Source organism: Geotrypetes seraphini, chromosome 2 (genome assembly GCF_902459505.1).
Source record: "Geotrypetes seraphini chromosome 2, aGeoSer1.1, whole genome shotgun sequence".
Taxonomy (NCBI): domain Eukaryota; kingdom Metazoa; phylum Chordata; class Amphibia; order Gymnophiona; family Dermophiidae; genus Geotrypetes; species Geotrypetes seraphini.
Window position 1 is genome coordinate 8,548,819 of NC_047085.1, and position 27,966 is coordinate 8,576,784.

The window sequence follows — 27,966 nt, forward strand, 5'->3', positions numbered from 1 at the left end:
TCGCAGGCCCTGCCGCCCAAGACGAGCCGGAGGCCCCTATCCGCCGCATCCTGCACGTGGGCAGACTCTCAGCACAGACGCTGCTGATGGCCCCAATCCACACGCTGCCCCCCACCGCGCACGCTGACCATCTCCCTTCTACTTGCCGCTTCCCCGCGGCCCTCTTCGGCGACTCGGCAGGGGCCGCGATCAAGACAGGCTGCTGACGTCGGGACCTTCCCTCTCTGAGTCCCGCCTATTTTGTTTCAACTTCCTGTTTCCGCATAGGCAAGACTCAGAGGGAATGCCCAACGTCAGCAGCCTGTCTTGATTGCCCGAGGCTGGGAGGAACAGAAGATTTCCCCGAACACCACCAGGGCAGGAAATTTAACAGCGTCCATCTCGCCGGCCCTGCGCGGACCGGCAGGAATTTTCAGCGGACCGGCACCGGTCCGCGGACCGGCGGTTGAAGAACTGTGATCTAGAGTATCCACTATCTCCTCCTCTCCCTATTGGCTAAGGCTCTTAACATTTGCATCTCCTCTTCCTATAGGCTAAGGCTCTTCACACCTGCATTGTGAGGTCATAGAAACATGATGGCAGATAAAGGCCAAATGGCCCATCCAGAGCAGCCACTATCTCCTCCTCTCCCTATTGGCTAAGGCTCTTAACATTTGCATCTTCTCTTCCTATTGGCTAAGGCTCTTTACACCTGCTTTATGAGGTCATAGAGCTTTATGGTTAGAGAAACATGAAGACAGATAAAGGCCAAATGGCCCATCCAGTCTGCCCGTCACAGTAACCATGGTGGATAATGCTTTTTAGAAGTTGGTACTGGCCAGCCAGGCGTTGCACAACAATCACTTCTGTGGGTAACTACTGCAGAGCCATCAAATCTTTGGAAAAACAGAAAATGGCAGATCCAGAAAGAGGACCTCACTTAGCTGCCCATCCCCCCTTCTTACTAAACTACTGCAGACCGTCCTGGGTCTCTGGCTTTACACTCACTTCCCCACGGCTAGGCTGAAGGACCAGAAACGGAAAATGTACTTCTACAAGAGAAACTGAAGGGGGGGGAGCTTAAAATAGAAGCATTTAAATGTTTAGCAGGCTTCAGTAAATCCAAGGAGACATTATCCTATAAAAAGTATGAACGACATGTTATTGTGCTGAGCTGGGAGGGAGAACTGTCTTTGCTTGAAATGATTTACCAACAAGAGAGGACGGATTGAGATGTCCACATTAGACTTTCATGGCTTTCGATGGAAGGAAAACCCGGATGTCTCAATCCATCCTCCTTTTTCTGGAGCCATATAGTACCCCTAAACAAGACAGATCTGGAGCATCTTTCCAAAATCTTTTTCAGAATGCAATCCAAACAAAAGCAGCATCACTTTCCCAGCAATCCACCCAGTCCCTCCCTTAGATCCTTCCAACCCCCCCCCCTTAGGCCAACACCCCCCTCCCCTTTCCACCCACCCCCACAGGAAAACAGCACACAGTCTTACAGCTATAACGGAGAGGAGACCCCCCTCCAAGCAACGTAGCTATCCCAGATTTTAAGATAAGGGACCAACCTCTGGCGCCGTTAGACCTGGAGAGTTGGACGGACTGGATGGACCACGTGAGTCTTTTTTCTGGTGTCATTTACTGTGTTAATGTGTAAACAGTGCTAAAGGACGGAAGGACCCTAGATTGTACCTTGTAGGTGATTACGTTTAGATTTATAACTCAGCCTGCTCCAGGGCAGAGAACAATAAAAGAAGAAATGTAGAAATAATTATAACATCAAAGACAAAAAATAAATTCAAAATGCCATCTATTGCTGCTGAGGCTTCAACTTTTGGACTTTCTATTTTGCTGGTTTATATTGCAGATTGTGATTTTGTGCGTTACTTTGTTATCTGCCTTGGATTAAAAAAAAAATTCAACTTGTATTCTGCAACCACACTCAAAGCGGTTTACACACAGGTCCTTCAAGCGTTTTCCCTGTCTGTTCCGGTGGGCTCACAATCTATCTAATGTACCTGGAGTAGTGGAGGATTAAGTGACTTGCCCAGGGTCACAAGGAGCAGCATGGGATTTGAACCCACAACCTGAGGGTGCTGAGGCTGGAGCTCTAACCACTACACCACACTCTCCTCCAATACAATATCAGAAGTGAGCCAAGTATAGAACAATGAAGCCATTGTGACATCACTGATGAGGTTGGCTCTTATTGGTGGAATGAGGCATTATGACATCAGGGAAAGGGGTTGGGACTTGTATACCGTCTTTTTACATACAGGTACTTCAAGCGTTTTCCCTGTCTGTCCTGGTGGACTCACAATCTATCTAATGTACCTGGGACAATGGGGGGATTCAGTGACTTACCCAGGGTCACAGGGAGCAGAACAGGGTTTGAACCCACAACCTCAGGGTGCTGAGGCTGGAGCTCTAACCACTACACCACACTCTCCTCCAGAACATAAGTTAAAAAAACATGAACACATTTTAGGTTTAGAAACCCAAGAGCCCATCTACTGGGAAGAAGGTGAAAAGTGGGGTTGGTATAGCCGACTCGCACCAAGGAGGAGGAGCACAGAACTCCAGCGCTCTTCTCTACAGTGCCGGGAATCACTGGATGCAGCACTGATTATTTTTTTTTTCCCCGCAACCAACGTATGCAAATTATATATACTCTGTTAGTGTTGAGCATTGGTCATTAAAGAGCTTGGAACGTCCTTGGCGCATGCCCAAAAGAGCTGTGCAGTAGGCACGGAAGGGTGGGCCTTCTCTCAGGAGCTGTGCTGGGGTTGATGAGCAGGGGGCTGAATGGTCCCAGATTCACAAACTTTCCCGCCAAAATTCAAATTCATGACCCACAGACTGCCCTGTTCTCAGTCAGCTCCGTGAACCCACCATATTTGTATACAGACACACTGCAGACCTCACAGCACACCCTGAAGAAAGCCACCGCATGATGGCTGAAACATCGGTTCGTTCTAGTCAGACAACTCCCCCCTTTTCAAAAAACTTATTACTCAACATGTAGATCCTGCGTATTCTCACTGATTGTATTCTGTATTCACTGACGGCTCCGTGACATCTTCCCTATTTGTACGCTGTAATTCGCTGATGGCACAGCTCTCTTCACTGTGAACCGCCTAGAAGTCGCAAGATTATGGCGGTATAGAAAAAATAAAGTTATTATTATTCTACACAGACGCGACAAGACCCACCCAGAAAACTGCTACAGTCATGATACGAGCCGCGGAAGTCGAAGAAAACACGCTCCCAAATCCAGTCACGTTAGTGGCCTTTTCTCAGGGGTTTTCATGCGCCGTGATATTAGAGGGAATCGCTAATGAGCTCTTTTTAATACTAACAAGCTCATTAGCATAGGACTTTCGGTCGCTGCTTCCGTGCCAAAAGCCTCCGTGCATTTTGCCGCACGATAAGGTTTAATTTTGACTGGCTTTGAAGGGCTTTGAGCATCAGGCCCTGCGTTGACAGCAGCAGCTTTACAGGACTGGAAACATCCCCCCTCCCTTCACTAATGTGTAGCGTGGGTTTGAGGACCGGCAGCGGCAGTAATCCCTATGAGCGTCGGAGCAGTTACCGCCGCTGCCGGCGCTAAAACCCTTACTACGCGTTAGTAAAAGAGGGGTTATTTAGAACATGACACCAGCCAAAACATTTTAGGAGCTGATTCGAGTTTTCCTTTTTTTTTAAATTTTTTTGCCTCTTTGGTCATATTGGGCCCCTTTTATTAGGCTGAACCTAAGGATGCACAGTTGCTAAACATACCTGAACTAACTATACACTAAAAAATATTTTACGAAGGGCGGGGGACAACGATGGACGTTCTTAAATACTGTGTGAGCCCTTAGACCTGGATTCTCTATATGGCACCGTTATTGGCGACCACCGAAAAAGCAGCTGCTGATCACGCCAATCATGCCATAATCCTCTATAATAAAACCCTAAGCGCACATGCGCACTTACGATGCCGTGATCCCTGCCGCCGTGATGTGTGCTTCTGTGCCGCACATGTACACTGCCTGCCTTCTGCTCCGATCTCCGATGCCGGTTGACTTCCTGCGCTATCGCTGCTGGGACGCCTCTTCTCACCCCCCGGACCAGCAAACGCAGCAGCCGCGGGGCATTTGCTAGGCCGGCCTACTTCGATAATGTGAGGTGGGCCAGCCTAGCAAAAGCCCCGAGGCTGCCCGGGCTAGTGGATGCTGGACAGGGGGAGCAGAGAAAGGAGAAGGGGTATTACTGGACAGGGGGAGCAGGGAAGGGGTGCTGTTGGACAGGGGGGGAGGTAAAAGGAAGGGAGAAGGCCTACTGCTGGACAGGGGGAGCAGGAAAGGGGTGCTGCTGGACAGGGGGAGAGGTAAAAGGAAGGGAGAAGGCCTACTGCTGGACAGGGGGAGCAGGAAAGGGGTGCTGCTGGACAGGGGGAGAGGTAAAAGGAAGGGAGGCCTACTGCTGGACATGGGAAGCAGGGAAGGGATGCTGCTGGACAGGGGGGAGGCAAAAGGAGGTGAGAAGGTCTACTGCTGGACAAGGGGAGCAGGGAAGAGGTGCTGCTGGACATAGGGGAGGTAAAAGGAAGGGAGAAGGGCTGCTGCTGGACAGGGGGCACAGGGAAGGGGTGCTGCTGGATGGGGGGAGGTAAAAGGAAGTGAGAAGGCCTACTGCTGGACAGGGGGAGCAGGGAAGAGGTGCTGCTGGACAGGGAGGATGTAAAAGGAAGGGAGAAGGGCTGTTGCTGGACAGGGGGAGCAGGCAAGGGGTAGTGGTGGACATCCGAGGAAAGAGAGAGACAGAAAGAAAGAAAGACAGAGGCCAAGGAGAGAGAGAGACAGAAAGACAGACAGACATCTATTCTAGCACCTGTTAATGTAATGGGCTTAAAGACTAGTGCCGTATATTTATTTAAAAACTTTCTATACCGTTTAAAGAAAATCACACCTCCAAGAAAGATGGAGGACACTCGATGAAGTTACAGGGAAATACTTTTAAAACCAATAGGAGGAAATTATTTTTCACTCACAAAATAGTTAAGCTCTGAAACGCGTTGCCAGAGGATGTGGTAAGAGTGGATAGCGTAACTAGTTTTAAAAAAGGTTTGGACAAGTTCCTGGAGGAAAAATCCATAGTCTTGTTATTGAGAAAGCCATTGCTTGCCCTGGATCAGTAGCATGGATTGTTGCTACTCCTTGGGCTTTGGCCAGGTACTAGTGACCTGAATTGGCCACCGTGAGAACGGGCTACTGGGCTTGATGGACCATTGGTCTGACCTTATATTCTTATGTTCTTAAGACTATGTATACAAAAGATGAGAAGAAAGGCAGAGCATGCCTAATTTTCAAAACATTCAGTAATAAGATACGTTTTTAAGACACATTGAAATAGTAGATAAGAGTCAATCCACATAATTAAGAAAGTTAAATCCTTATCCCATAGTGCCGCCTGAAAGGACAGCAGACACTGTTGAAATCTTTTAACTTTACAACCCTTGGCAGATGTTTCTATGGATCCCTGGAAAGTGGTACGGAGGACTGGGATTCGAAAAGGCATGGGACACACACAGAGAATCCCTAGATGGGAAGAGGATGGAATAAAAGTATAGAGTATTTCCAATCCCACTCACACAAATGGAAGAGAAAAGAGAGAGAATAGTCTTTATTTGCTGCCGTTTTTCATGTGATTGGGCCCTTGAAAAAAAAAAAAAAATGACTAAGCCAAGAGCTTCAAAGCTCTCACTTTCAACAGAAACATGCAAGAACAGCTACAAAGCGCTCTTGGAATGTGATCCTGGCAGATCAAGCCCGAGATAAGGAATTTTTCCAAGTCCTTCACTGGAGAGGAATGACTTCTCGCTGTGCTCAGATGAAAGCCGACTGGGCGTGGCACAAGAGTCTCTTTGGGATGTGACCACAATTCTGGTGATCTTTTAATGCCACGGATAATAAAGAGAGGGCTTGGTATATCCCTTCATATAATCTGCTGCTCTTTCACTTTCTAGCATTATGCAGGGACATGTGGTGGCAACGTTATTACGGGCATGCTCGAGTCTGGGCGCCACCATCCACTGCTCCTACTCCTGGGCTTTTATGCCATATTACATTACATTAGGGATTTCTATTCCGCCATTACCTTGCAGTTCAAGGCGGATTACAAAAGAATTATCCAAGATGTATTACAACAAGAACTTACAAAAAAAAAAAAAAAAAATTGGTCATTTTCAAAAAGAGTAAGAAATGGGTAAGGTTATTTGTTTGGGGTAGTTGGCTTTAGTGAGAGGTGGAGTTTGAGACTTGCGGTATTATTTCTTTTTTCAGAGTTTTCTTGAAGAGTATGGTCTTTATTTCTTTTCTAAAAGTCTTGTAGACGAGGGATGCCGTCAGTAGATTGGCGATTTGGTTGTCTAGTTTGGCTGCTTGAGTGGCCAGGAGGCCATCATATAGTTTTTTCCGTTTGACCTCCTTAATTGGGGGGTATGAGAATGGGGTGTGAGTTTTCCTATGTCTGGTTGAGGTGTTGTGGATGAGGCGGTTATTCAGGTCATTTGGACTGTCTCCGTATAAAGTCTTAAATAGTAGGCAGTAGAATTTAAATTGTATTCTTGCTGGGATCGGAAGCCAGTGTGATTGGAGATATGCTTCTGTAATGTGATCATGTTTCTTTAATGAATAGATGAGTCTTAGTGCTGTGTTTTGGATAGTTTGTAGTTGTTTTGTTATGGTTGTAGGGCATGGGAGGTAGAGGATATTACAGTAGTCAAGTAGGCCTAGTATTAGGGACTGAACTATGAGCTGGAATTGTGTTTTCTCGAAGAATTTCATATTCAGGGAAGCTGCTGGAACCTTTTCGAAAATCACGACTGTTCTGCCAGATACTGGCTCAGGGCCACTGATTTTGTAACAAGGAATAGGATAAGAACATAAGAATTGTCATACTGGGACAGACCGAAGGTCCACCAAGTCCAGTCTCCTGTTTCCAACAGTGGCTAAACCCAGGTCCCAAGTACCAGGCAGAAACCCAAAGAGTAGCAACATTTCAGAGCTGAGATTGTGATGTCATAATGCCTCATTCCACCAATGCCTAAGAGCCAACCTCACCAGTGATGTCACAATGGCTTGATTGCCCTATACTTGGCTCACATAAGAACATAAGAGTTGCCATACTGGCACAGGCCAAAGGTCCATCGATCCCAGTATCCTGTTTCCAACAGTGGCCAACCCAGGTCCCAAGTACCTAGCTAGATCCCAAGTAGTAAAACAGTTTTTTTTGCTGCTTATCCTAGGACTGAGCAGTGGATTTCCTCAAACCATCTCAATTAAGAACTATGGACTTCCCTTTTAGGAATGTATCCAAACCTTTTTTTAAACCCCGCTAAGCTAACTGATTTCACCACATTTTCCAGCAACAAATTCCAGAGTTTAATTACACGTTCTGCGAAGAAACATTTTCTCCAGCATGTTTTAAATCTAATACTTAGTAGCTTCATCTAGTATTTTTGGAAAGAGTAAACAAGTGGTTCACATCTACCCTTTCTTCTCCACTCAGGATAATCCATTGTGGCTGGTATTGATGACACCAGCTGATATTTAAAAAAAAAAAAAAAAAAAGCAGCAGCATGCCATGCTTTCATCCTCATGGACTGGATAGTCTCTCCCCTTCAGAGCACATTTAGAAAAGATGAATAATTAAATCTATCATCCAAATCCATGTCCCTGATTTTCCCCTCCCCTTACTGCTTACCCAAAGCTACAGTACCAAACTGTTAATATAAGCCACATGCATCTGGGAACATCTGATGAGGTTTTACAGTTAATTACAGGCCAGAAAGCAATAATCTGCAGTACAGCATTGTGGGGTATTTGGTTAACATGCTGGTCCTTCACATTTTATATGAGAATGACACCCAGTTAAATAACACACACAGAACATTCACCATGTCCTAAGCAGAAAAATATATAACTAACTGCACTGGGCTTCCAAGATGGCTGACATAACTGGCAAAGAGAGTTTCAGAATTGCAAACTTAATGGCTGCAACAGAGCAGAACCTGGACTTCCAAGACAGCTGAAGTAATCTAACGCAGAAGCTGGAAGCTTGTTTGGGACAAAGAGAGGGCAGAAATGGGAACAGGGCCGGGTGATTGGGTAAAAGACAGTGGGTGAACTTGATGGCTTTGGTTTAAGTAGGTTCATCTTCCCAAAATGGTGGAAAACCAGAGAGAATTAAGCAGACTTGATGGGAATCTTAGACCCATGGTGACCTTCCTCAGCCAATTTCTTAACCCACAGATCCTGACTCTGGAGGAACAGCTTGACTGAGATAGGGGTCTTGGTACCAAACTGTTTCCACTTTGTAATGATGGACCTGGCAGTGCCTGAAGGAATATTCAAGCAACTGAAATTTTCTTTTAGCCCCTAACGAAGTGGAAAGGAGAAGGTAGACGTGCAATGAAGTTACTACGTAGTACATTTAGAACAAATTGGAAAAAATATTTCTTCACTCAACGTGTAACTAAACACTGGAATTTGTTGTCAGAGAATGTAGTAAAAGCAGTTAGTTTAGCAGGGTTTAAAAAAAAAGGTTTGGATGATTTCCTAAAAGAAAAGTCTACAGTATAAGCCATTATTAAGATGGACTTAGGAAAATCTACTGCTTATTTCTAGGATAAGAAGCATAAAGTCTGTTTTACTCTTTGGGATTTTGCCAGGTACTTGTGATATGAATTGGCCGCTGTCGGAAACAGGATAGTGGGCTTGATGGACCTTCGGTCTGTGCCAGTATGTCAACTCTTATGTTTTTATGTAGTCTACACCTTCCACAACTACCTGGAAGTTTTGGAAGCTCCATGTTTGGCATGTATCTATAATAACTTTTTGACTATTTCTATAATATTATTATTATTTTTTTTTACAATGAACGAGCAGATATGTTGTGTAGATGAGCGATAGAAACTCCAACTTTAATGCATTTTAAATTATATATTTATAGATAAGAGAATGTGAACAATACATGTGATGACTCTGTACATCCACTTCAGAAAATCAAATCCCTGCTCTAGAAAACAAAATCCTCCAGCTCTAGTTAAAATTTCTGCTCTAATAATAATAATAATAATTTATTTCTTCTATATCGCTATACCGGAAGTTCTAAGCGGTTCACAACAAAGGATACATACAGCAGATAATTAAAATACAGAATTAACATTTGATATCTAGTGCAGAATAAAAACAATCAGTAAAAGAATACATCAAGGACATGATCGAGACATTCAAGGTACTGAAGGGGATAGACTTAGCAGATAAGGACAGGTTGTTCACCCTCTCCAAGGTAGGGAGAACGAGAGGGGATAGATTTCGCACAAACGTAAGGAAGTTTTTCTTCACCCAGAGGGTGGTAGAAAACAGGAACGCTCTTCCGGAGTCTGTCATAGGGGAAAACACCCTCCAGGGATTCAAGACTAAGTTAGACAAGTTCCTGCTGAACAAGGACTGGTAGGGCTAGTCTCAGTTAGGGCGCTGGTCTTTGACCAGAGGGCCGCCGCGTGAGCGGACTGCTGGGCACGATGGACCACTGGTCTGACCCAGCAGTGGCAAGTCTTATGTTCTTATCAAGTAAAATCAGTAAAAAGTTAAGACGATAGCTCAAATTGGCAAGTAAGAAGCTATTAAAGATCATGATATATTTGACAGTAACATAACTAGGAAGAAAGCATATCAAACAGGCGTGTTTTTAGTAATTTTCTAAAATCAAGATAGGAAGTGGCCTCAGGTATTAATCTTCCAAGCCATATATTCACTTTATTTCTCACCACTCATAATAATAAACATTTTCTCGTTTCAGCTTCTTCAGTCAAATCCAGAACTGTACCGATGTGATGGTAACATGCAGGGAATAGGGTGCGGTGAACCTATCCGATTGATTCTGGACGCTTATTCAACCGACTCAAAAATGATTTGAAAATGATTGGTGAGCTTTCGGGGGTGCAAGAGACCCGTTAAGCAGAGCGGGCCAAAATCTGAACCTGTGAGCTTTGGCTACTAATCCGTTAATGGGTATCGGACTTCTCCAGAACCAAACCGGCCACTAGAACTCTTCACAGCCAATATTAACTAAACAGTTGAATGCTGCGTCCTTCAGACGTGCAACGTTTCACAACAGCGTCATGCGGTCCGCTAGAGCTTTTCCACGCAGTGAACCCTGAAGGGACGCTGGATGTTTCAGAGAACGCAGGGCACCGGCCCAAACAGAGGACTGAGGACTGCATTCATCAGGACTTCACAGGGCTCCAGGCTGGAGGAACCAAAGAAGCCGTGCGCAATGCTGCTGGGGACAGCCCTCGCCACTGCCAGCTGAGAGCCATCCTTTCACCAGCACACAAAGGACGGTTATTATATCCAACAGCAGAAGACAGAAGCCGTGTGGAGAAAACTTCCTAAACACAGAGAGTAGACTGTCTTTAGTTATGCAAGAATTAATAGTGACTAGCTCTGGAGCTCAACATCGCATGGGTCGATGTTCAAAGCAATTTAACTAACCAGAAGTGTCCCTCAGCCAGTTGTATTGCAACTTTGGGGGTGTCCCAAGGGGGGGGGGGGTCACTGCTTGGCTGGTTAAGTGCTCTCCCCTTGGGTTTTACATCCTCCAACCCTGTATGTCATGTCTGTCTGTCCAAGTTAGGTTGTAAGCTCTTCTGAGCAGGGACCGTCTATAAATACCAAAATGTACAGTGCTGCTTACGCCAAGTAGGAGTAAGTGCCATTATTCAGGACTTAAGTGGCCAGGGTACCATAAGCAGGACCACATAAAAGTCAGTCTTAACCTTATGCAGCGCCCCACAGCCGGATAAGAGCCGATTATCTCGCTTAAGTGGTCCTTCCCCCGCGTCCGTCTGTCCGGTCCGCAGCGGCCCTGCCGAAAAAGAGGAAGGAGGAAGCAGTGGACGACAAGCAGGGCCTTGCAGTTGAATTTTAATGATTTGGACTGTATTTGTTTTTTTCTTTTTTTGTTGCACTTTAAGCACGAAGCACTTTTTAGAACTGAGCACTTTGAATTGGCAGCAGCTGAGGCCCGGGACTTCAGACAGTTTCAGCAGAGATAAGTTCTCCTCTTGTTTGACTTTCACTGAATGCTATATATATATTTTTTTTGAACTTTAGCTACTTTAAGAGTTTTGTCTTTAGCTGTTTTTGGCAGGAAGGAAGGAGTGCTATGATGAATAAAGCCTGAACTGGCAGAGCCCGTGTCCTCATGCCTTTGAGTTTTTATAGGCTATACTGAGCACTATTTAGCAATTTAATCATTTATTATTTTGTAATAAGGTTATTTATAGATGAATAATTCTCTTTTAGTAGAATAATATAGAAACATGATGGCAGATAAAGGCCAAATGGCCCACCCAGTCTGCCCCTCCGCAGTAACCATGATCTCTTCCTCTCTCTAAGAGATCCCACGTGCCTATCCCAGGCCCTCTTGAATTCAGACACAGTCTCTGTCTCCACCACCTCTTCCGGGAGACTTTTCCACGCATCTACCACCCTTTCCGTAAAAAAGTATTTTCTCAGATTACTCCTGAGCCTATCACCTCTTAACTTCATCCTCATCCTCTGCCCTCTCATTCCAGAGCTTCCTTTCAATCGAAAGAGACCCAACTCATGGGCATTTACACCACGTAGGTATTTAAACGTCTCTATCATATCTCCCCTCTCCTGCCTTTCCTCCAAAGTATGGAGACGTTTAAGTATCTATGAAATGTGTTGTCTTTCTGTTACTCTCAAGTGGACCGTGAATGCCGTCTGTGGAAGAGTTATGCACGTTGAAAGATCATCAATCTGGAGGCGTCAACACCACGGCTAGGAACATCGCTGGAATGATGGCTGCATAACGTGCTCTAATTGAGATATCATTTTATTTTTGATATATCGCAAAATCATATAAAATACGTCTAAGCAGTTAACAAATCCCAAAAAGGGGATAGGCAGATAAACCGACCGCTAAGGGGAATTATAAGCACCTCATGTACAGTCCCAGTATTTAAATCTTGCCACGGGGGAGGCCGAAAGTTAGATTCAGCTGAAAACCCATTTAGTGGCCGCCACAGAGGATCATCATCAGCAAAGAGAGAGGCAAGAACTGAGAAAAGCACCGAGGACCTGTAATTATGGCAGTGAGGCTGAAACTGGAGATGTCTCCTTTCTGTCCTAATGTGCCTAGCTGCGTCTTTCGGGCTCTGATGAGACGGTATTTCAGACCAGTGGTTAAAGAGAAGGCAACGGCCTTTTATCCACAAAAGAGGAAAGAGAAGGGATTCTCTCATCTCTGCCAGGAAACCCCACCCAGGCTCTGACAAAGCAGACCACGAGAGATGAGGTTCCCCTTCCTGGACAAAAAGACGTGATTCACTGCTAGCAACGTTTATTCTGAGCAGCCAGCAAGAGCCGGTGGCTATGTCACAAGGCTGGATTCACGCTGTCCCTCGCTCTCGCTCGCTTGGCGACTATCACAAGTTCCAAGCAATGGGTGCAAGCTTCTCTTTATGCTCTTATCGTCGGTGTGCTTGGCAGTGTGTATTACTTTGATAAGACACATAAAAGCTGTCTGATCCTGAGTATCGCATCTCTGTCTCTTCCCATCTCTGCATATGTCACAAGTTCTCTGCCGGTTCCCTTCTCGCTCTTTAACTGTGTGCAAGAAAGGCAGGGCTTCGGTATCTGTGTGTGTACAATGGTGTATGTCACAAACTCTCTCTCTGATGTGTGCATACATGGTTCTGCACGAGGGCTTGCGAGGCATAAGTTAGCCAGATGCAGAGTAACATTTTCCACCGAGACTCGGATGCATAACCAGAGGAGCGTGTACCATTAAAATAGAAAGTTGCCCAGCAGAGAATGGCTGGAAGTCGATGGAGGTGGGCAACCACTGGTGCAGGAATCCCTGTCATTTGTGGCACAGACAAGAGTTTCCATATTACACAACAGAGACACAGTGACTAATGGGCTATGAAGTAAGAGAGGTGAAGTGCTCTGGACATACAGTGGTATTACACTGTAACTAAGCAACCCAACCCAACAGTTAAATCACACAGCGCACCATCAAACTAGAGCTGTAATTACACAGTAACTGTAACTACAGCATCACTAAGCAACACTGAAACCACACTAAGCACCACCAACTCAACAGTGTAATTACACTGTAACTAAGCAACAGTTCCTCATAGTGTAATTACACTGTAACTAAGCAACAGTTTCTCATAGTGTAATTACATTGTATCTAAGCAACAGTTTCTCATAGTGTAATTACACTGTAACTAAGCAACAGTTTCTCATAGTGTAATTACATTGTATCTAAGCAACAGTTTCTCATAGTGTAATTACACTGTAACTAAGCAACAGTTTCTCATAGTGTAATTACATTGTATCTAAGCAACAGTTTCTCATAGTGTAATTACACTGTAACTAAGCAACAGTTTCTCATAGTGTAATTACACTGTAACTAAGCAACAGTTTCTCATAGTGTAATTACATTGTATCTAAGCAACAGTTTCTCATAGTGTAATTACACTGTAACTAAGCAACAGTTTCTCATAGTGTAATTACACTGTAACTAAGCAACAGTTTCTCATAGTGTAATTACATTGTATCTAAGCAACAGTTTCTCATAGTGTAATTACACTGTAACTAAGCAACAGTTTCTCATAGTGTAATTACACTGTAACTAAGCAACAGTTCCTCATAGTGTAATTATACTGTAACTAAGCAACAGTTCCTCATAGTGTAATTACATTGTATCTAAGCAACAGTTCCTCATAGTGTAATTACATTGTATCTAAGCAACAGTTTCTCATAGTGTAATTACACTGTAACTAAGCAACAGTTCCTCATAGTGTAATTATACTGTAACTAAGCAACAGTTCCTCATAGTGTAATTGCACTGTAACTAAGCAACAGTTACTCATGGTGTAATTACACTGTATCTAAGGAACCCAACAGTGAAACCACATTAAGCACCACTGACCGAGCAGTGTAACTACTCTAACTGAACAATACAGGCAACAGATAGATCCTCAGTGTAATTAAACACAACCCAGTAGTTTAATTACACGTTAATGAAGTAATCAGTCTTCGAAGCATTACCCAATAACAAAAACCATAAAAATACTATCAGTCACATTAGACTGACCATGATCGAACACACAAACCTAGTGGCAAAAAAGTGCTTTTATGCACTATGGAAATTGAAGACCATTAAAAAATATTTCAACCCTCTATCTTTTAGACTTCTGGTTCAGTCATTGGTCCTTTCCACATTGGACTACTGCAACATCATTTATGTGGGTTTACCTAAAAAAACTGTAAAAAAAATTAAGAATAGTGCAGAACTGTTAGCCCCTACTACAAACTGCTACACTGGTTACCAATGGAGACGCGAATAATGTTCAAGTTTTCTTGCCTATGCTTTAAACTGGTGTGGAGAATGGCCCCTACCTATCTCTTACCACATTTCGAGCTACACATTCCCAGTAGGACAACCAGAAACTCCAATCTTTTTGCCTACCCAAGATCACTGATTGCAAATACAGGTCCTTTATGGACAGAACTTTGAAGTCTCAAGCTAGCAAACAGCAGACCTGGCTAGGCAACTCCATCAACAGAGCTAGGTTGACCTACGTCGCATTTCGGAAAGAAATTAAGACAGCACTATTCAACAGATTTATCTCCTAATCAGTTACCAGTTCTAAACGATTAACTCCATGCTGATAACTTGAGAAATACGTGTACTGTACTAACTGTATTGTATTTTACTAATTGTAATCTGTAATTCATTGACTGTACTGTATCATCCTCGCCATTTGTATTCTGTAATTTGCTGACTGTCCAGCTCTCTTCACTGTGAACCGCCTAGAAGTCGTAAGATTATGGCGGTACAGAAGAAATAAAGTTATTATTATTATTATTAACTAGACAAAACAGTTTAATTGGCAATTTAATATGATGTGGAGGCGTGGCCTAGTGATTAGAGCAGCTGCAAATTTAGGGTAGGGAAAAGTCAGGATTTTCGGCAAAAGGTTCATAAATTAAGGCCCATAAATCTAGGTCAATAAACAACATAAAAATTTTATGTTCCTAAATGCAAATGAATTTTCAGCTGAAAACCTCAGCTCCCAAGTTTGGCTGACAACAGGGCACACATTTGAGGGGCATTTTTGATAGGATGTCTGAGTCCGACTTTGGACATTTTGCGAAAAACATCCAAATATCGAGTGGAGAAAATGTCTATTTTTTTTTTTTATGGCCCAACTAGATGTGCTCTCCAACTAGATATCTAAATTTTTTTTTGCCATTATGGTAAAAAAAAAATCCATCCAAATAGGGGCCAGCATTTTTAATGGACTGGCCACATAGACATGTCAGCAGAGCAGTGGGAAACCCTAGGGGGCACCGCTGTGAACTTCACATTAAGGGTGCCAGGTACACGTCTCATCATAACCCCTGTAAATTATATGGTGAGCCCTCCAAAACACCCCCAAAATCTACTGTCTACTCCTCCCCCCAATAGCCCTTATGCCTGCAGGTGCCACCTATATGGTTTTTGGTGCTCCATCATAGGGTGGCATATGGGCCTGGGTCCCGTTACTACACTGCCCACTAGGCTACTCCAGAGACCTGCTGGCAGTTCTACTAGGACTGTTATAGAGATGCAGATATTTGGGGATGGGAGAGCCCTATTTTCATCCCTACAGTGGCCATCTGGTATTTTTTTTAGTCCTTATTCATTTTAAAAACAGGTCTAGCCCAAAACATCCAAATTGTGCCCTGGATGTTTTGCAAACTGTTTATCGCTATAATACGTCCAAGAGTTAAACCCACCCTAATCCCACCTAAAACACATCTCAAAAATGCACACTTAGGATTTAGACACACAGGAGACAAAACGACCCGAAAGACATCTTAAAAAGCCAATTGGATGTTATGACTAGTAAGATGTCCAAGTGCCGATTTAGGCCGTCTTTTGGACATGTATCATCTTTGTGTGGTACAATCAAAGTGCTTTACCTACGTGTCCATCTCATGGAAACGGTGACTAAAGCCGCTAGATACAAAAAATGAGGTTTTAATTGATTTTATAAGAGCAAACAGTACAAACTCCATATTTTTATGTGCAAATTGTTTTTAAAAATTGCAGAAGTTCAAACACTGCAGGTTGTTTATGGACCCCTGATGTGAAAAATAGGCCATTTTACAGCTGGCCACATCTTATACACAGGTACTTTTCCTGCCCCTAGTGGATTAGCGCCCAAGAAAAGGATCTGGGTGTCATCATAGACAATATAATTAAACCTTATGCCCAATCTGCGGCGGTCAAAAAAGCAAATAAAATGTTAGGAATTATTAAAAAAGAGAGGGTTAACAAGACTATGTATGTTATAATGCCCCTGTATCGCTTCATAGTGTGACTTCACCTGGAGTATTACGTTCAATTCTGGTCTCCTTATCTCAAGAAAGATATAGTGGCACTAGAAAAGGTTCAAAGAAGAGCAACCAAGATGGTAAAGGGGATGGAACTCCTCTCGTATGAGGAAAGACTAAAACGGTTAGGGCTCTTCAGCTTGGAAAAGAGATGGCTGAGGGGAGATAGGATTGAAGTCTACAAAATCCGGAGTGGAGCAGAACGGGTACAAGTGGATCGATTTTTCACTCCATCAAAAATTACAAAGATTAGGGGACACTCGATGAAGTTACAGGGAAATACTTTTAAAACCAAGAGGAGGAAATTTTTGTCACTCACAGAATAGTTAAGCCCTGGAACGCGTTGCCAGAGGATGTGGTAAGAACGGATAGCGTAGCTGGTTTTAAGGAAGGTTTGGACAAGTTCCTGGAGGAAAAGTCCATAGTCTGTTATTGAGAAAGACATGGGGGGGGGGGGGAAACCACTGCTTGTCCTGGATCGGTAGCATGGAATGTTGCTACTCTTTGGGGTTCCAGAATCTTGCTTACTCTTTGACTACAGCGGGAACTCACGGGGCAGGAGCATAGGAAGATCGCTTCTGCCCCGCGTCACCGCTAGACTACCAGGTAAGGTCTGGGGAGGTTCGGGCAGCCTGCAAATAGAAGAAAAATAGACGAAAATAAATCACGAATAATCAAATTTGCAAATAAGGAAATTGTGAATCCAGAGGGAGAACTCTACTATGGAGTTCCCTCCTGATACTGTTCATTAGATCTCTTCCTTTTTACTTTTTCTTAAGTTTGAAGGCTTATTTTTTTTCAAAGGCTTTAAAAGTTTTGTGATGCAAATTTTTTTTTAAAATTATTGTTTTTATCATTGTTGGTTTATATAAGAATGATTTTTGGTTTTGATTGTACTAAGAAATTAAAAATGTGTTGTATAATTTATGAATGTTATTTTGTAACCCGCATAGATTTGAGGATATAAATGTTTTAACTAAATAAACAAATATCTCCCCTTTTACAAAACCGTAGTGCAGTTTTTAGCGCCAGTCATGGTGGTAACAGCTCCGACACTCATAGAATTCATTCAACCTGCCAGTCTGTGCTAAAAACTGCTATTGCGTTTTTTTTTTTTTAAAAAGGAAGGTTTAAATTACTGCAACTCTCTTTATCAAGGAATCACACAGAAAGGCTTCAGATTATGCAAAACGCAGCCGTAAAAATGATCTATAAAGCCAAAAAAATAGGATCATGTTACCCCGCTTCGGAAAGACGCTCACCGATTAGATTGAAAATACTAGTTCTTACCTTCAAAGTAAAATCAGAACATTTCCCGGCATTTATTGATCGATTATTAGTACCATATAATACCTCAAGACTACTTCAATCTACGCAACCAAAGCTTCTTTCAATTCCATCCACCCAACAGAGAGTTCATGATACGACCTGCAAAACTCTTTTTTCAATGGTGGCGCCCACGTTATGGAACGCCCTTCCTAACGATCTTAGACAGGGAAACTGCGTTTCTAAATAGAAATCAAATCTTAAGACATTTTTGTTTAAAGATGCTTTTGAGGTTTAAGATGAGACGTTCTTTTCGCTTATCTGAATATCTTTTATTGCCCCTTCCCCCCTCCTCCGTTGTTCTCTCTTTTTTACCTTTAAAAATACTTGTAACTTTATAACCTACCATGTTTCCTCGAAAATAAGACACTGTCTTATTAATTTTGGGCCCAAAAAAGGCACTAGGTCTTATTTTTGGGGTATGCACATGTCATCTCTCCCTTCCTCTCCATCACCCTAATTCTTCCTATTTCCTTTCTCTCCCCCACATGTGCAGCATCTTTCCTCCCTTCCCCCTCTCACCCATCCCCTTGTGCAGTATCTTTCTATCTCTCCCCCTCCCTCCCCTTCCCCTGTGCAGCAGAACCTTTGCAGCTTCTATCCGTCCCTTCCTCCTATCCTCCTATGCAGCGTCTTTCTATCCTTCTCATCCCCCCCCCGCACACCCTCACCCTTCCTGCTGACCCTTTCATCTCTCCCTCCCATCCGAAGCCTGAATGCGAGCCGAAATACCTGGAAACAAACGGCAGCACAGGCTGCATCACGTCCGTGTGTTCCTCTGCCGAATCACTGATGATGTCATCAGCAACGCGGCACAGAACGGCCGGGCGTGAGAAGGGCAGGCCGCAATGCAGCTTGTGCTGCTGACGCTGCCATTTGTTACCAGGTATTTCGGTCTCGCAGTCGGGGTTCGGATGGGAGAGATGGAAGGGTCGGTGGGGGGGGAGGGGGGCACACTGCTGACGGTGACGAGGGCTTATTTTCGGTACTGTTATTCTGATGTTCGAATTTGTCTTTGTTTTTATTAACCTGCTTCTTGTGACCCTGAGCAAGTCACTTAATCCCCCCATTGCTTCAGGTACATTAGATAGAGTGTGAGCCCACCAGGACAGACAGGGCAAAATGCTTGAGTTCCTGAATGTACACCACTTAGTTTATAAGTGGTATATAAATGCTAAAAATAAATATATATTTGTAAATGTCATTGTAAACTGCTTAGACTCTAAAATAGGGGGAATATCAAATCGAAACAAACTTGAAATGTGTTACATTACACGAGCTACAATTAATGAGCTTTTCCGGTATCTGTGCATTATTTCTCATGTTGGCAGTCTTCCCAGGCAAATCAGTAGTGTCGTGAGATGGACGTCTGAAGCCAACGAGGCTGCGTGTCATGAGAAGATTACTTTTCGGGCTCTATTTCTCTCTCTCGGTTTTTGGAACAAGCTGGCTTTTGCTGTCTCTTCAGATGATGCTTGGAGTGGCGAGAAGGAGATCACCATGTTTTCACTCACTTCCCTTTGAGAAATCGGAACAGAGGTATTTCAGGCTTCTGTGCACTGTGGGAATATCTGGGAAGAGGGACCCAGGCGGACCTGAAGGAGCAGCCGTCCGCCCAACGGCTCCATCACAGCTATCTCTGCCGGGAAACTGCGCTTCATGGTTTGCAATTTAGAGTGGCTCATACGTGTTTGCTTGAAACATGGTAACACAGTAAATGACGGCAGATAAAGACCCGAACGGTCCATCCACTCTGCCCTATAACTACATGCATTACAATTTCATGATTGAATTGTATTTTTTTTGTCTTCTGGTCCACAAACCTTAGAAGTCCACCCGCTACTGGCCTTAGGTTCCAACTAGTGGAGTTGCCATTGAAGCTTACTCCAGGGTGAACAGAATGCTAGGGATGATTAAGAAGGGAATCACGAACAGATCGGAGAAGATTATCATACCGCTGAACCGGGCCATGGTGTGCCCTCACCTGGAGTACTGCGTCCAGCACTGGTCGCCGTAGTTGAACAAGGACATCATACTACTCAAAAGGGTCCAGAGAAGAGCGACTAAGATGGTTAAGGGGCTGGAGGAGCTGCCGTACAATGAAAGATTAGAGAAACTCGGCCTTTTCTCCCTCAAACAGAGGAGATTGAGAGGGGACATGATTGAAACATTCAAGATAATGAAGGGAATAGACTTAGTAGATAAGGACAGGTTGTTCACCCTCTCCAAGGTAGGGAGAACGAGAGGGAACTCTCTAAAGTTGAAAGGGGATAGATTCCATACAAACGTAAGGAAGTTCTTCTTCACCCAGAGAGTGGTGGAGAACTGGAACGCTCTTCCGGAGGCTGTTATAGGGGAAAACACCCTCCAGGGATTCAAGATAAAGTTAGACAAGTTCCTGCTGAACCAGAACAAACACAGGTAAAGCTAGACTCAGTTAGGGCACTGCTGGGCATGATGGACCTTTGGTCTGACCCAACAGTGGCAATTCTTATGTTCTTACGTTCTTATATCCATTTATTGAACTTAGAAGATGCCATAGTCATTCAGCCCATAGCAAATCACAAAAGCCATCAACTCACAATACGTCATAAATACATCAATGTTAGAGCATCCTGCCACCTCTCCATCATCATTTACTAATGGCTCCCATAAAAACTATGCCTGCACATGTTTATGGAAAATCCTAAAAATATCAGACATAGAAACATGAAGGCAGGTAAAGGCCAATTGGCCCATCTAGTCTGCCCAAAACAGCATCACAAGACACAGCAGCAAAATTACAAAAATACCATTATAAGAGTTGTTTGGGGAGGGGGGGGGGTCAATTTGCCTCATCTATTGAAGAGAAGCTGCCATTCATGGTTTGTGAACCAGTCACTGTGTTCAAGCTAGCAGTTAAGATTTATTTTAATTTCTTATACACTGCCTGAAAGCCGAAAAGGACTTAAGAACATAACAATTGCCACACTGGGACCCACCGAAGGTCCATCGAGCCCAGTTTCCTGTTTCCAACCCAGGTCCCAAGCCTGGCAGAAACCCAAAGAGTAGCAACATTCTAGAGCTGAGATTGTGATGTCATAATGCCTCATTCCACCAATGCCAAAGAGCCAACCTCAGCAGTGATGTCACAATGGCTGGATTGGCCTATACTTGGCTCACATAAGAACATAAGAGTTGCCATAGTGGGACAGACCGAAGGTCCATCAATCCCAGAATCCCGTTTCCAACAGTGGCCAACCCAGGGCCCAAGTAATAAAACAGATTTTATGCTGCTTATCTTAGAATACGAAAGGCCGCTGAAACGTTCCCAGACCAAAGAAGAAGAGAATGATGTGGAGCCATGAATCCTACAAGTCACTCCACCCGACACCCCTTCATCGAGTGTCCCCTAGTCTTTGTAATTTTTGACGGAGTGAAAAATCGATCCACTCAGGATTTTGTAGACTTCAATCCTATCTCCCCTCAGCCATCTCTTTTTCAAGCTGAAGAGCCCTAACCGTTTTAGTCTTTCCTCATACGAGAGGAGTTCCAACCCCTTTACCATCTTGGTTGCTCTTCTTTGAACCTTTTCTAGCGCCACTCTATCTTTCTTGAGATAAGGAGACCAGAATTGAACGCAATACTCCAGATGAGGTCGCACCAAGGAGCGATACAGGGGCAATATGGCATTCTTGAGAATGCTGGTGTAGAAGGCCTGAGGTTGAGATAGATAGTAAAGAATGACACAGGATGGTTTCCCATGGGGACGGGGACTAATTCTGTCCCTGTGTCATTCTCTATAGAACTTCACTAGGGATATTCGGGCTTAGCGCCCACATTGCACAGAGCAGGTTACTGGCTTTCCAGCACTGATAAGCGTTGGAAATTTGAAGAAAGCTGGATGTCGTTTCAGAGCAGGTTCTGTCCCTCAGTCTACAAGAAGCTCCCTTGCTCTGGAGGGTTGGCTCTGTATCAGGGGAACTCCGCAAACTTCAAAAGGGATCTTACACTTTCCACTCAGCCCTGCTCTCCTGAACTGCCCACACTCTGCCTTGGGGCCTAAAGATACAGGATTAAGAGCCACAGGCTTGCCAGGTACTGCTGTTCCCTTTCTGGGGGATTTCCGGACTGCCGGGGTGCCCACTCAGCTTCAGTTACAAAATCTGTGTCTGACATTATCTAATAATCTTAAGTGGTTCACAAATAACGTACATATTGCAATTTACATACCTAAAACATCATAAAATACACTGAATAAAAAAACTAAAACAAGACCTTAAAATCACTGATATTATCTCAAACTCAGCTTAATATTCAAATTAGGAAAGCGGGCCTATATAAACAGGCTTTTAAAAAACTAACTGCTATATAATTTCTCAGAGAAAATCATGACGGGCGAGTCTGCGGATTGAACCTGTCAGAAAAAAGGGACCTTTATTCAAGGAACAAATCTGACAAGGTGGTACATTAGGGGTGTCCAACCTTTTGGTTTCCCTGGGCCGCATTGGCTGAAAAAAATGTTTCTGGGGCCGCACAAAGGCGCAAACGCTGCAGCAAGACAGAGGAGGGAGCCGGCAAGGCAGTAAACACCCGGGGGCAGCAGAGGAAAACACTTCATCGCCCTTGACTGGGACTACACAAAATACTTCACGGGGCCACAGGTTGGACACCCCTGTGGTACATAAATGTTCCGAGAAGACACAACGCTCAAGGGTGCCTTGAACCTCAAGGCCCTAAGAATTAATACCAAGATCATAAGAACATAAGAGTAGACTTACTGGGTCTCACGGGTGGCAAATTCAGGTTACTAGTACCTGGCTAAAACCCAAAGAGTAGCAAGATTCCGGAACCCCAAAGAGTAGCAACATTCCAGAATCTCAGAGTAGCAAGATTCCGGAGCACCAAAGAGTAGTAACATTCCACACAGAATTCTCAAAGAATAGCAAGATTCCATATAGAATCCCAAAGAGTAGTAACATTGCAGAATCTCAGAGTAGCAAGATTCCGGAACCCCAAAGAGTAGTAACATTCCACACAGAATCTCCAAGAATAGCAAGATTCCATATAGAATCCCAAAGAGTAGCAACATTCCAGAATCTCAGAGTAGCAAGATTCCGGAACCCCAAAAAGTAGCAACATTCCGGAACCCCAAAGAGTAGCAACATTCCAGAATCTCAGAGTAGCAAGATTCCGGAGCACCAAAGAGTAGTAACATTCCACACAGAATTCTCAAAGAATAGCAAGATTCCATATAGAATCCCAAAGAGTAGTAACATTGCAGAATCTCAGAGTAGCAAGATTCCGGAACCCCAAAGAGTAGTAACATTCCACACAGAATCTCCAAGAATAGCAAGATTCCATATAGAATCCCAAAGAGTAGCAACATTCCAGAATCTCAGAGTAGCAAGATTCCGGAACCCCAAAAAGTAGCAACATTCCGGAACCCCAAAGAGTAGCAACATTCCAGAATCTCAGAGTAGCAAGATTCCGGAGCACCAAAGAGTAGTAACATTCCACACAGAATTCTCAAAGAATAGCAAGATTCCATATAGAATCCCAAAGAGTAGTAACATTGCAGAATCTCAGAGTAGCAAGATTCCGGAACCCCAAAGAGTAGTAACATTCCACACAGAATCTCCAAGAATAGCAAGATTCCATATAGAATCCCAAAGAGTAGCAACATTCCAGAATCTCAGAGTAGCAAGATTCCGGAACCCCAAAAAGTAGCAACATTCCGGAACCCCAAAGAGTAGCAACATTCCACAAAGAATCTCCAAGAATAGCAAGATTCCATATAGAATCCCAAAGAGTATCAACATTCCAGAATCTCAGAGTAGCAAGATTCCGGAACCCCAAAAAGTAGCAACATTCCGGAACCCCAAAGAGTAGCAACATTCCACACAGAATCCTCAAAGAATAGCAAGATTCCATATAGAATCCCAAAGAGTAGCAACATTCCATGCTACCAATCCAGGGCAAGCAGTGGCTTCCCCCCATGCCTTTCTGCCAAATGATAAGCCAATGTAAGCTTTTTTAACACTGCTAGAATATATTCAAAGTGTGTGAATACAGATGTGGAGGCTGAGGAGTGGAATAGGGCATACAAGGGAGGCAAGATGGGGGTGGATGATCCACAACAGGGGGTAAAAAGAGGGGGCAGCTGTACAGGAGAAAGACAAAGAGAAAGACAGGCAAACAGGGCTACAGGGGTGAGGAAGAGGAACGGGTATTACAGGATGGGAAGTGGATACAGGGAAGCAGCTGATGCAGGAAGGGGAAACGCGTCGCAGGGATGAGGATGCTGTGGAGAGGAGAGAAGGAAGAATGGCTTCAGAAGGGAGGGGAGGGGGGAGGGGCAATTGCTCCAGAGGAGATGTTGCAGAGTAGAGAGACGTAGATGGCTGGACTCGGGTGATCCCCACCCTCATTATAGCCTGAAGAAGAAGCGTAGCCAGGTTTTGACCCCAGGGAGAGCAGACCTTTTGTAAAAAGGGTACCAGTGCACGGCCGAAGGGCCAATCTGCATCGCCACCATTCATTCAAAATTTGTTTCAGGGAGCGGCTCTTTCCCTCGCACTCCACCTAGCTACGCCTCACGTCAACACCCCAGGCCAACCATCGGCTTTCCAGCCCTCTCTAATCTTTAGGTGGCACAGAAGTGCTTTTTTCGCTTCCCAGAAACCAATTTCCCAAATGAGAAAACTTTGGCTTTGACCGGTCAGATGACGTCGGACATTTTATGCCAAACCCCCTTGGGTGATCCAACCATGACATCACAAGGCACCAACCAATTGCAAGTCAGCTCTGATCACGCCCACACGATGACCTCACAAAATGCACAGGGAGGCCTATTGAGACCAGGAGTGAGGGTTCTTAATGCCATGGGTGTGAGGGGGACAGAAGTTGGCTAAGAGGGGTAAAAAGGTATGAGTTGACAGTGCCAGAACCTGCATAACTAACCAAACCACGAGTCACTGAATGCTGCCGGCTCCTCCCCAAAAGCGCCCCTGACCTGCTCAATTTCTACATGGGTGCTCAGGAGCCAATATTCAGCGGCATTGCCCGGTGGCTGAAGCCTCTCCTGACTATTTAAACTGCAGACTGCTTTGGGTTCCAGGACAGAGGCAATTAATCTATCAAATTAAATACATTGTTGCAATCCCTGCCCTACTCCTGCCCCTGGGAATGCTTTCGCTCAATGCGCACACGCCCTGTGGACCAATGCACCCAGCACGGGCAACCTTGCGAAAGCCCATTTCCAGGGGGCATGTTTATAGGCTGGGATATGCGTCCTGGAAGACTTACAACAGACACACTGCTGCATGCCAAGGTTACACCCCACCTTCCTTAAATCGACTAAAGGCAGTTTAGAAAACAGTCAAACATTTAAGTCATAATCTACTGATACGCTGATGTTCAAAAAGCTCCTTGCAGTCAGATCCCCGCTGGGAAGTGTAAAAGATGATCCGAGTGTGAAAAGCATCTCCGACTGGAGCCTCAATTGCCAAACTGCTGATGCTGAAAGAGCCCCAATGTCTAGGGTTACCGGATTTCCTCATTAAACAAAATAAAAGAGGACACGTGGCCCCACCCCATTCTGCTCCTACTCACACCCCGTTCCGTCTCCAGGGCCTCCAAGCATGGATGCGATGTGATGACGTGCATTTCATTCAAGCGTGCTCAGAGGTCCTCCAGACGCAGCCCCGAGCTCGAGGCTTTCCAAAACCTGGACAAACTGTTGGGTTTTGGAAATCCATACAGGCACCCGGACAGCCCTCTAAAAAGAGGACATGTCTGGGTATTCCAGGACATTTGGTAACCCTACCAACGTCTACCCTATGGCCTGATTTTGTAAACAGTAGGATGAGATCTTGGAGAACCGAGTTCAAAGCCCAGTGCAGCTCCTTAACTTTCCATCGCCCTAGCAACAAAAACTTATGATTGTGACCCACTAGGGAGAGAGAAAGTGGCATATGTGTACAGCGCCATATATGTCTGCTAATGCTATAGAAATAATTAGCAGTAGATCTTGGGTGAAGAGTATCACCAACCTTCCATCCATGAGATGGGAAGACCTTGTTTGTATGTGGTCTTCATCATAAGGCCTATGGGGACAGACTTAAAGATCTCAGTCTGTAGACTTTGGAGGAATAGCTCTCACACTGAACTTCCCCCAACAACCTCTCCTTAGGACTGATTGAGGGGTTCAGGAAATGCTCTGCGAGACATTCAAAGACTCCCTGCCCTTCTACGAGCTCCTTCAACCTGAAGAGAGGCAGAGGAGGGAAAAATCTGGTAGCGTGAGGTCATTCGTTCTGAAAGACAGATGGATACTGGGAAACTGAGGACCGGACACATTTCCTTTTCCAGGCTTGGTCCCTCATTCAGCGAGTGCATGAAATTTGGCCTGTTTGATAACCATGTCGTACCCAGGTTCTTGCGATTTGCAGGAACACACTCTTACGTTTCTCCTCCAGCGTTCCCTGTCCTCTCAGACATACCCCACCTTCCCCCCTCCCACTCCCCCCGTTTACCTTCCACCATGCAGTGCACTCTCCCCATGGGTGACCTTCACTCCCCTCTCACCTTGATGAGATGCTTGTTGACCCATTTTGTAAACGTTTTCTTCTGCACTCGATCTCGTTCATCTGGAAGAGAAAAAAAAAGAGCCTCGATTTAGAATATTATCCTAACATTGGGTACATTCTCTGCGAGTCTCAGGGACCCACACGCCACTGATTTACAAACACAAGCAATCAGTGACACTCCTTTTAACATTTTTATAAATGATATTGCCGAAGGGCTGTCAGGTAAGAATTGCCTCTTTGCGGATGATACCAAAATCTGCAATAGAGTAGACACACCGAATGGTGTGAATAACATGAAGAAAGACCTGGCGAAGCTTGAAGAATGGTCTGAAATTTGGCAGCTAAAATTTAAGGCTAAGAAATGCAAGTACATGCATTTGGACTGCAAAAACCTGAGGGAACGGTACAGTTTAGGGGGTGAAGAACTTATGGGCATGACAGAAGAGTGGGACTTGGGTGTGATTATATGTGATGATCTTAAGGTGGCCAAACAGGTTGAAAAGGTGAAGTTAGGTTGCATAGGAAGAGGTATGGACAGTAGGAAAAAGGAGGTATTGATGCCCCTGTATAAGACTTTGGTGAGACCTCATTTAGAATATTGTTTACAATTCTGGAGGCCTCACCTTCAAAAAGATATAAAAAGGATGGAGTCGGTCCAGAGGAAGGCTACTAAACTGGTGTTTGGTCTTCGTAATAAGGCATATGGGGACAGCCTTAAAGATCTCAATTTATATACTTTGGAGGAAAGGCGGGAGAGGGGAGATATGATAGAGATGTTTAAATATCTACGTAATGTAAATACGCATGAGTCAAGTCTCATTTAAAAGGAAGCTCTGGAATGAGAGGGCATAGGATGAAGTTACGAGGTGACAGGATCAGGAGTAATCGAAGGAAATACTTTTTTACAGAAAGGGTGGTAGATGCATGGAACAGTCTCTCGGAAGAGGTGGTAGAGACAAAGACTGTGTCTGGATTCAAGAGGGCCTGGGATAGGCACGTGGGATCTCTTGGACAGAGAAAGAGATAATGGTTACTGCGGATGGGCAGGCTGGATGGGCCTTTTGGCCTTTATCTGCCACCATGTTTCTATGATTTCTATGATACTCAGGGGCCCAGGTATCTTACTCAAATGGCAGGCTATTGCTATCTGTCAGGAGTTGGGCATATCCAATGCCAGCTGTCTCCACAATTTCAGGGCTGACCCACTGCATGCTGGTACTTGCAGTTCTGAAAGGCAAGACTACAAGTCCCTGCATGCAGTAGGGTAAACCCAGGACTGGATCAGCCTGCCCTGAAATCTGGAGCCCTTCCAATGGTTTTTCAGCAGTGACTGCAAATCCAAAGTAAAAACAACAGAGGTGGCTGGGACCAGCAACTCCAGGCTCTCCGGGGAGAGATGAGCAGGGCGCCAGCCCCAGCCGCTCCTGGTGGGAACGGAAAGCGGGAGCACGGGAACCCTTCCTGCCACATCTGGAGAGGAAGACTGACTCAATCCGTAGGCAGAGGAAATGGGGCTGGAGAGTGAGTCAGCTGTCAGGTACGATAACTGTGGAAGGAAGAGAGGGATTCAAAGTACAAACCGCCAAGGAGCAGAGGGGGCTTGAATGATG

The 27,966-nt window shown here is 44.6% G+C and overlaps 1 protein-coding gene across 1 annotated transcript in view; it reads right to left on the reverse strand.

Annotated features, from left to right (window-relative positions):
• The window catches only part of PLEC (plectin), a 523,889-nt gene that overhangs the window by 391,032 nt on the left and 104,891 nt on the right, over positions 1-27,966 (reverse strand). The window contains 1 exon segment of the mRNA XM_033935291.1: positions 26,355-26,416. Within this exon segment, the coding sequence (XP_033791182.1) occupies positions 26,355-26,416 (62 nt within the window).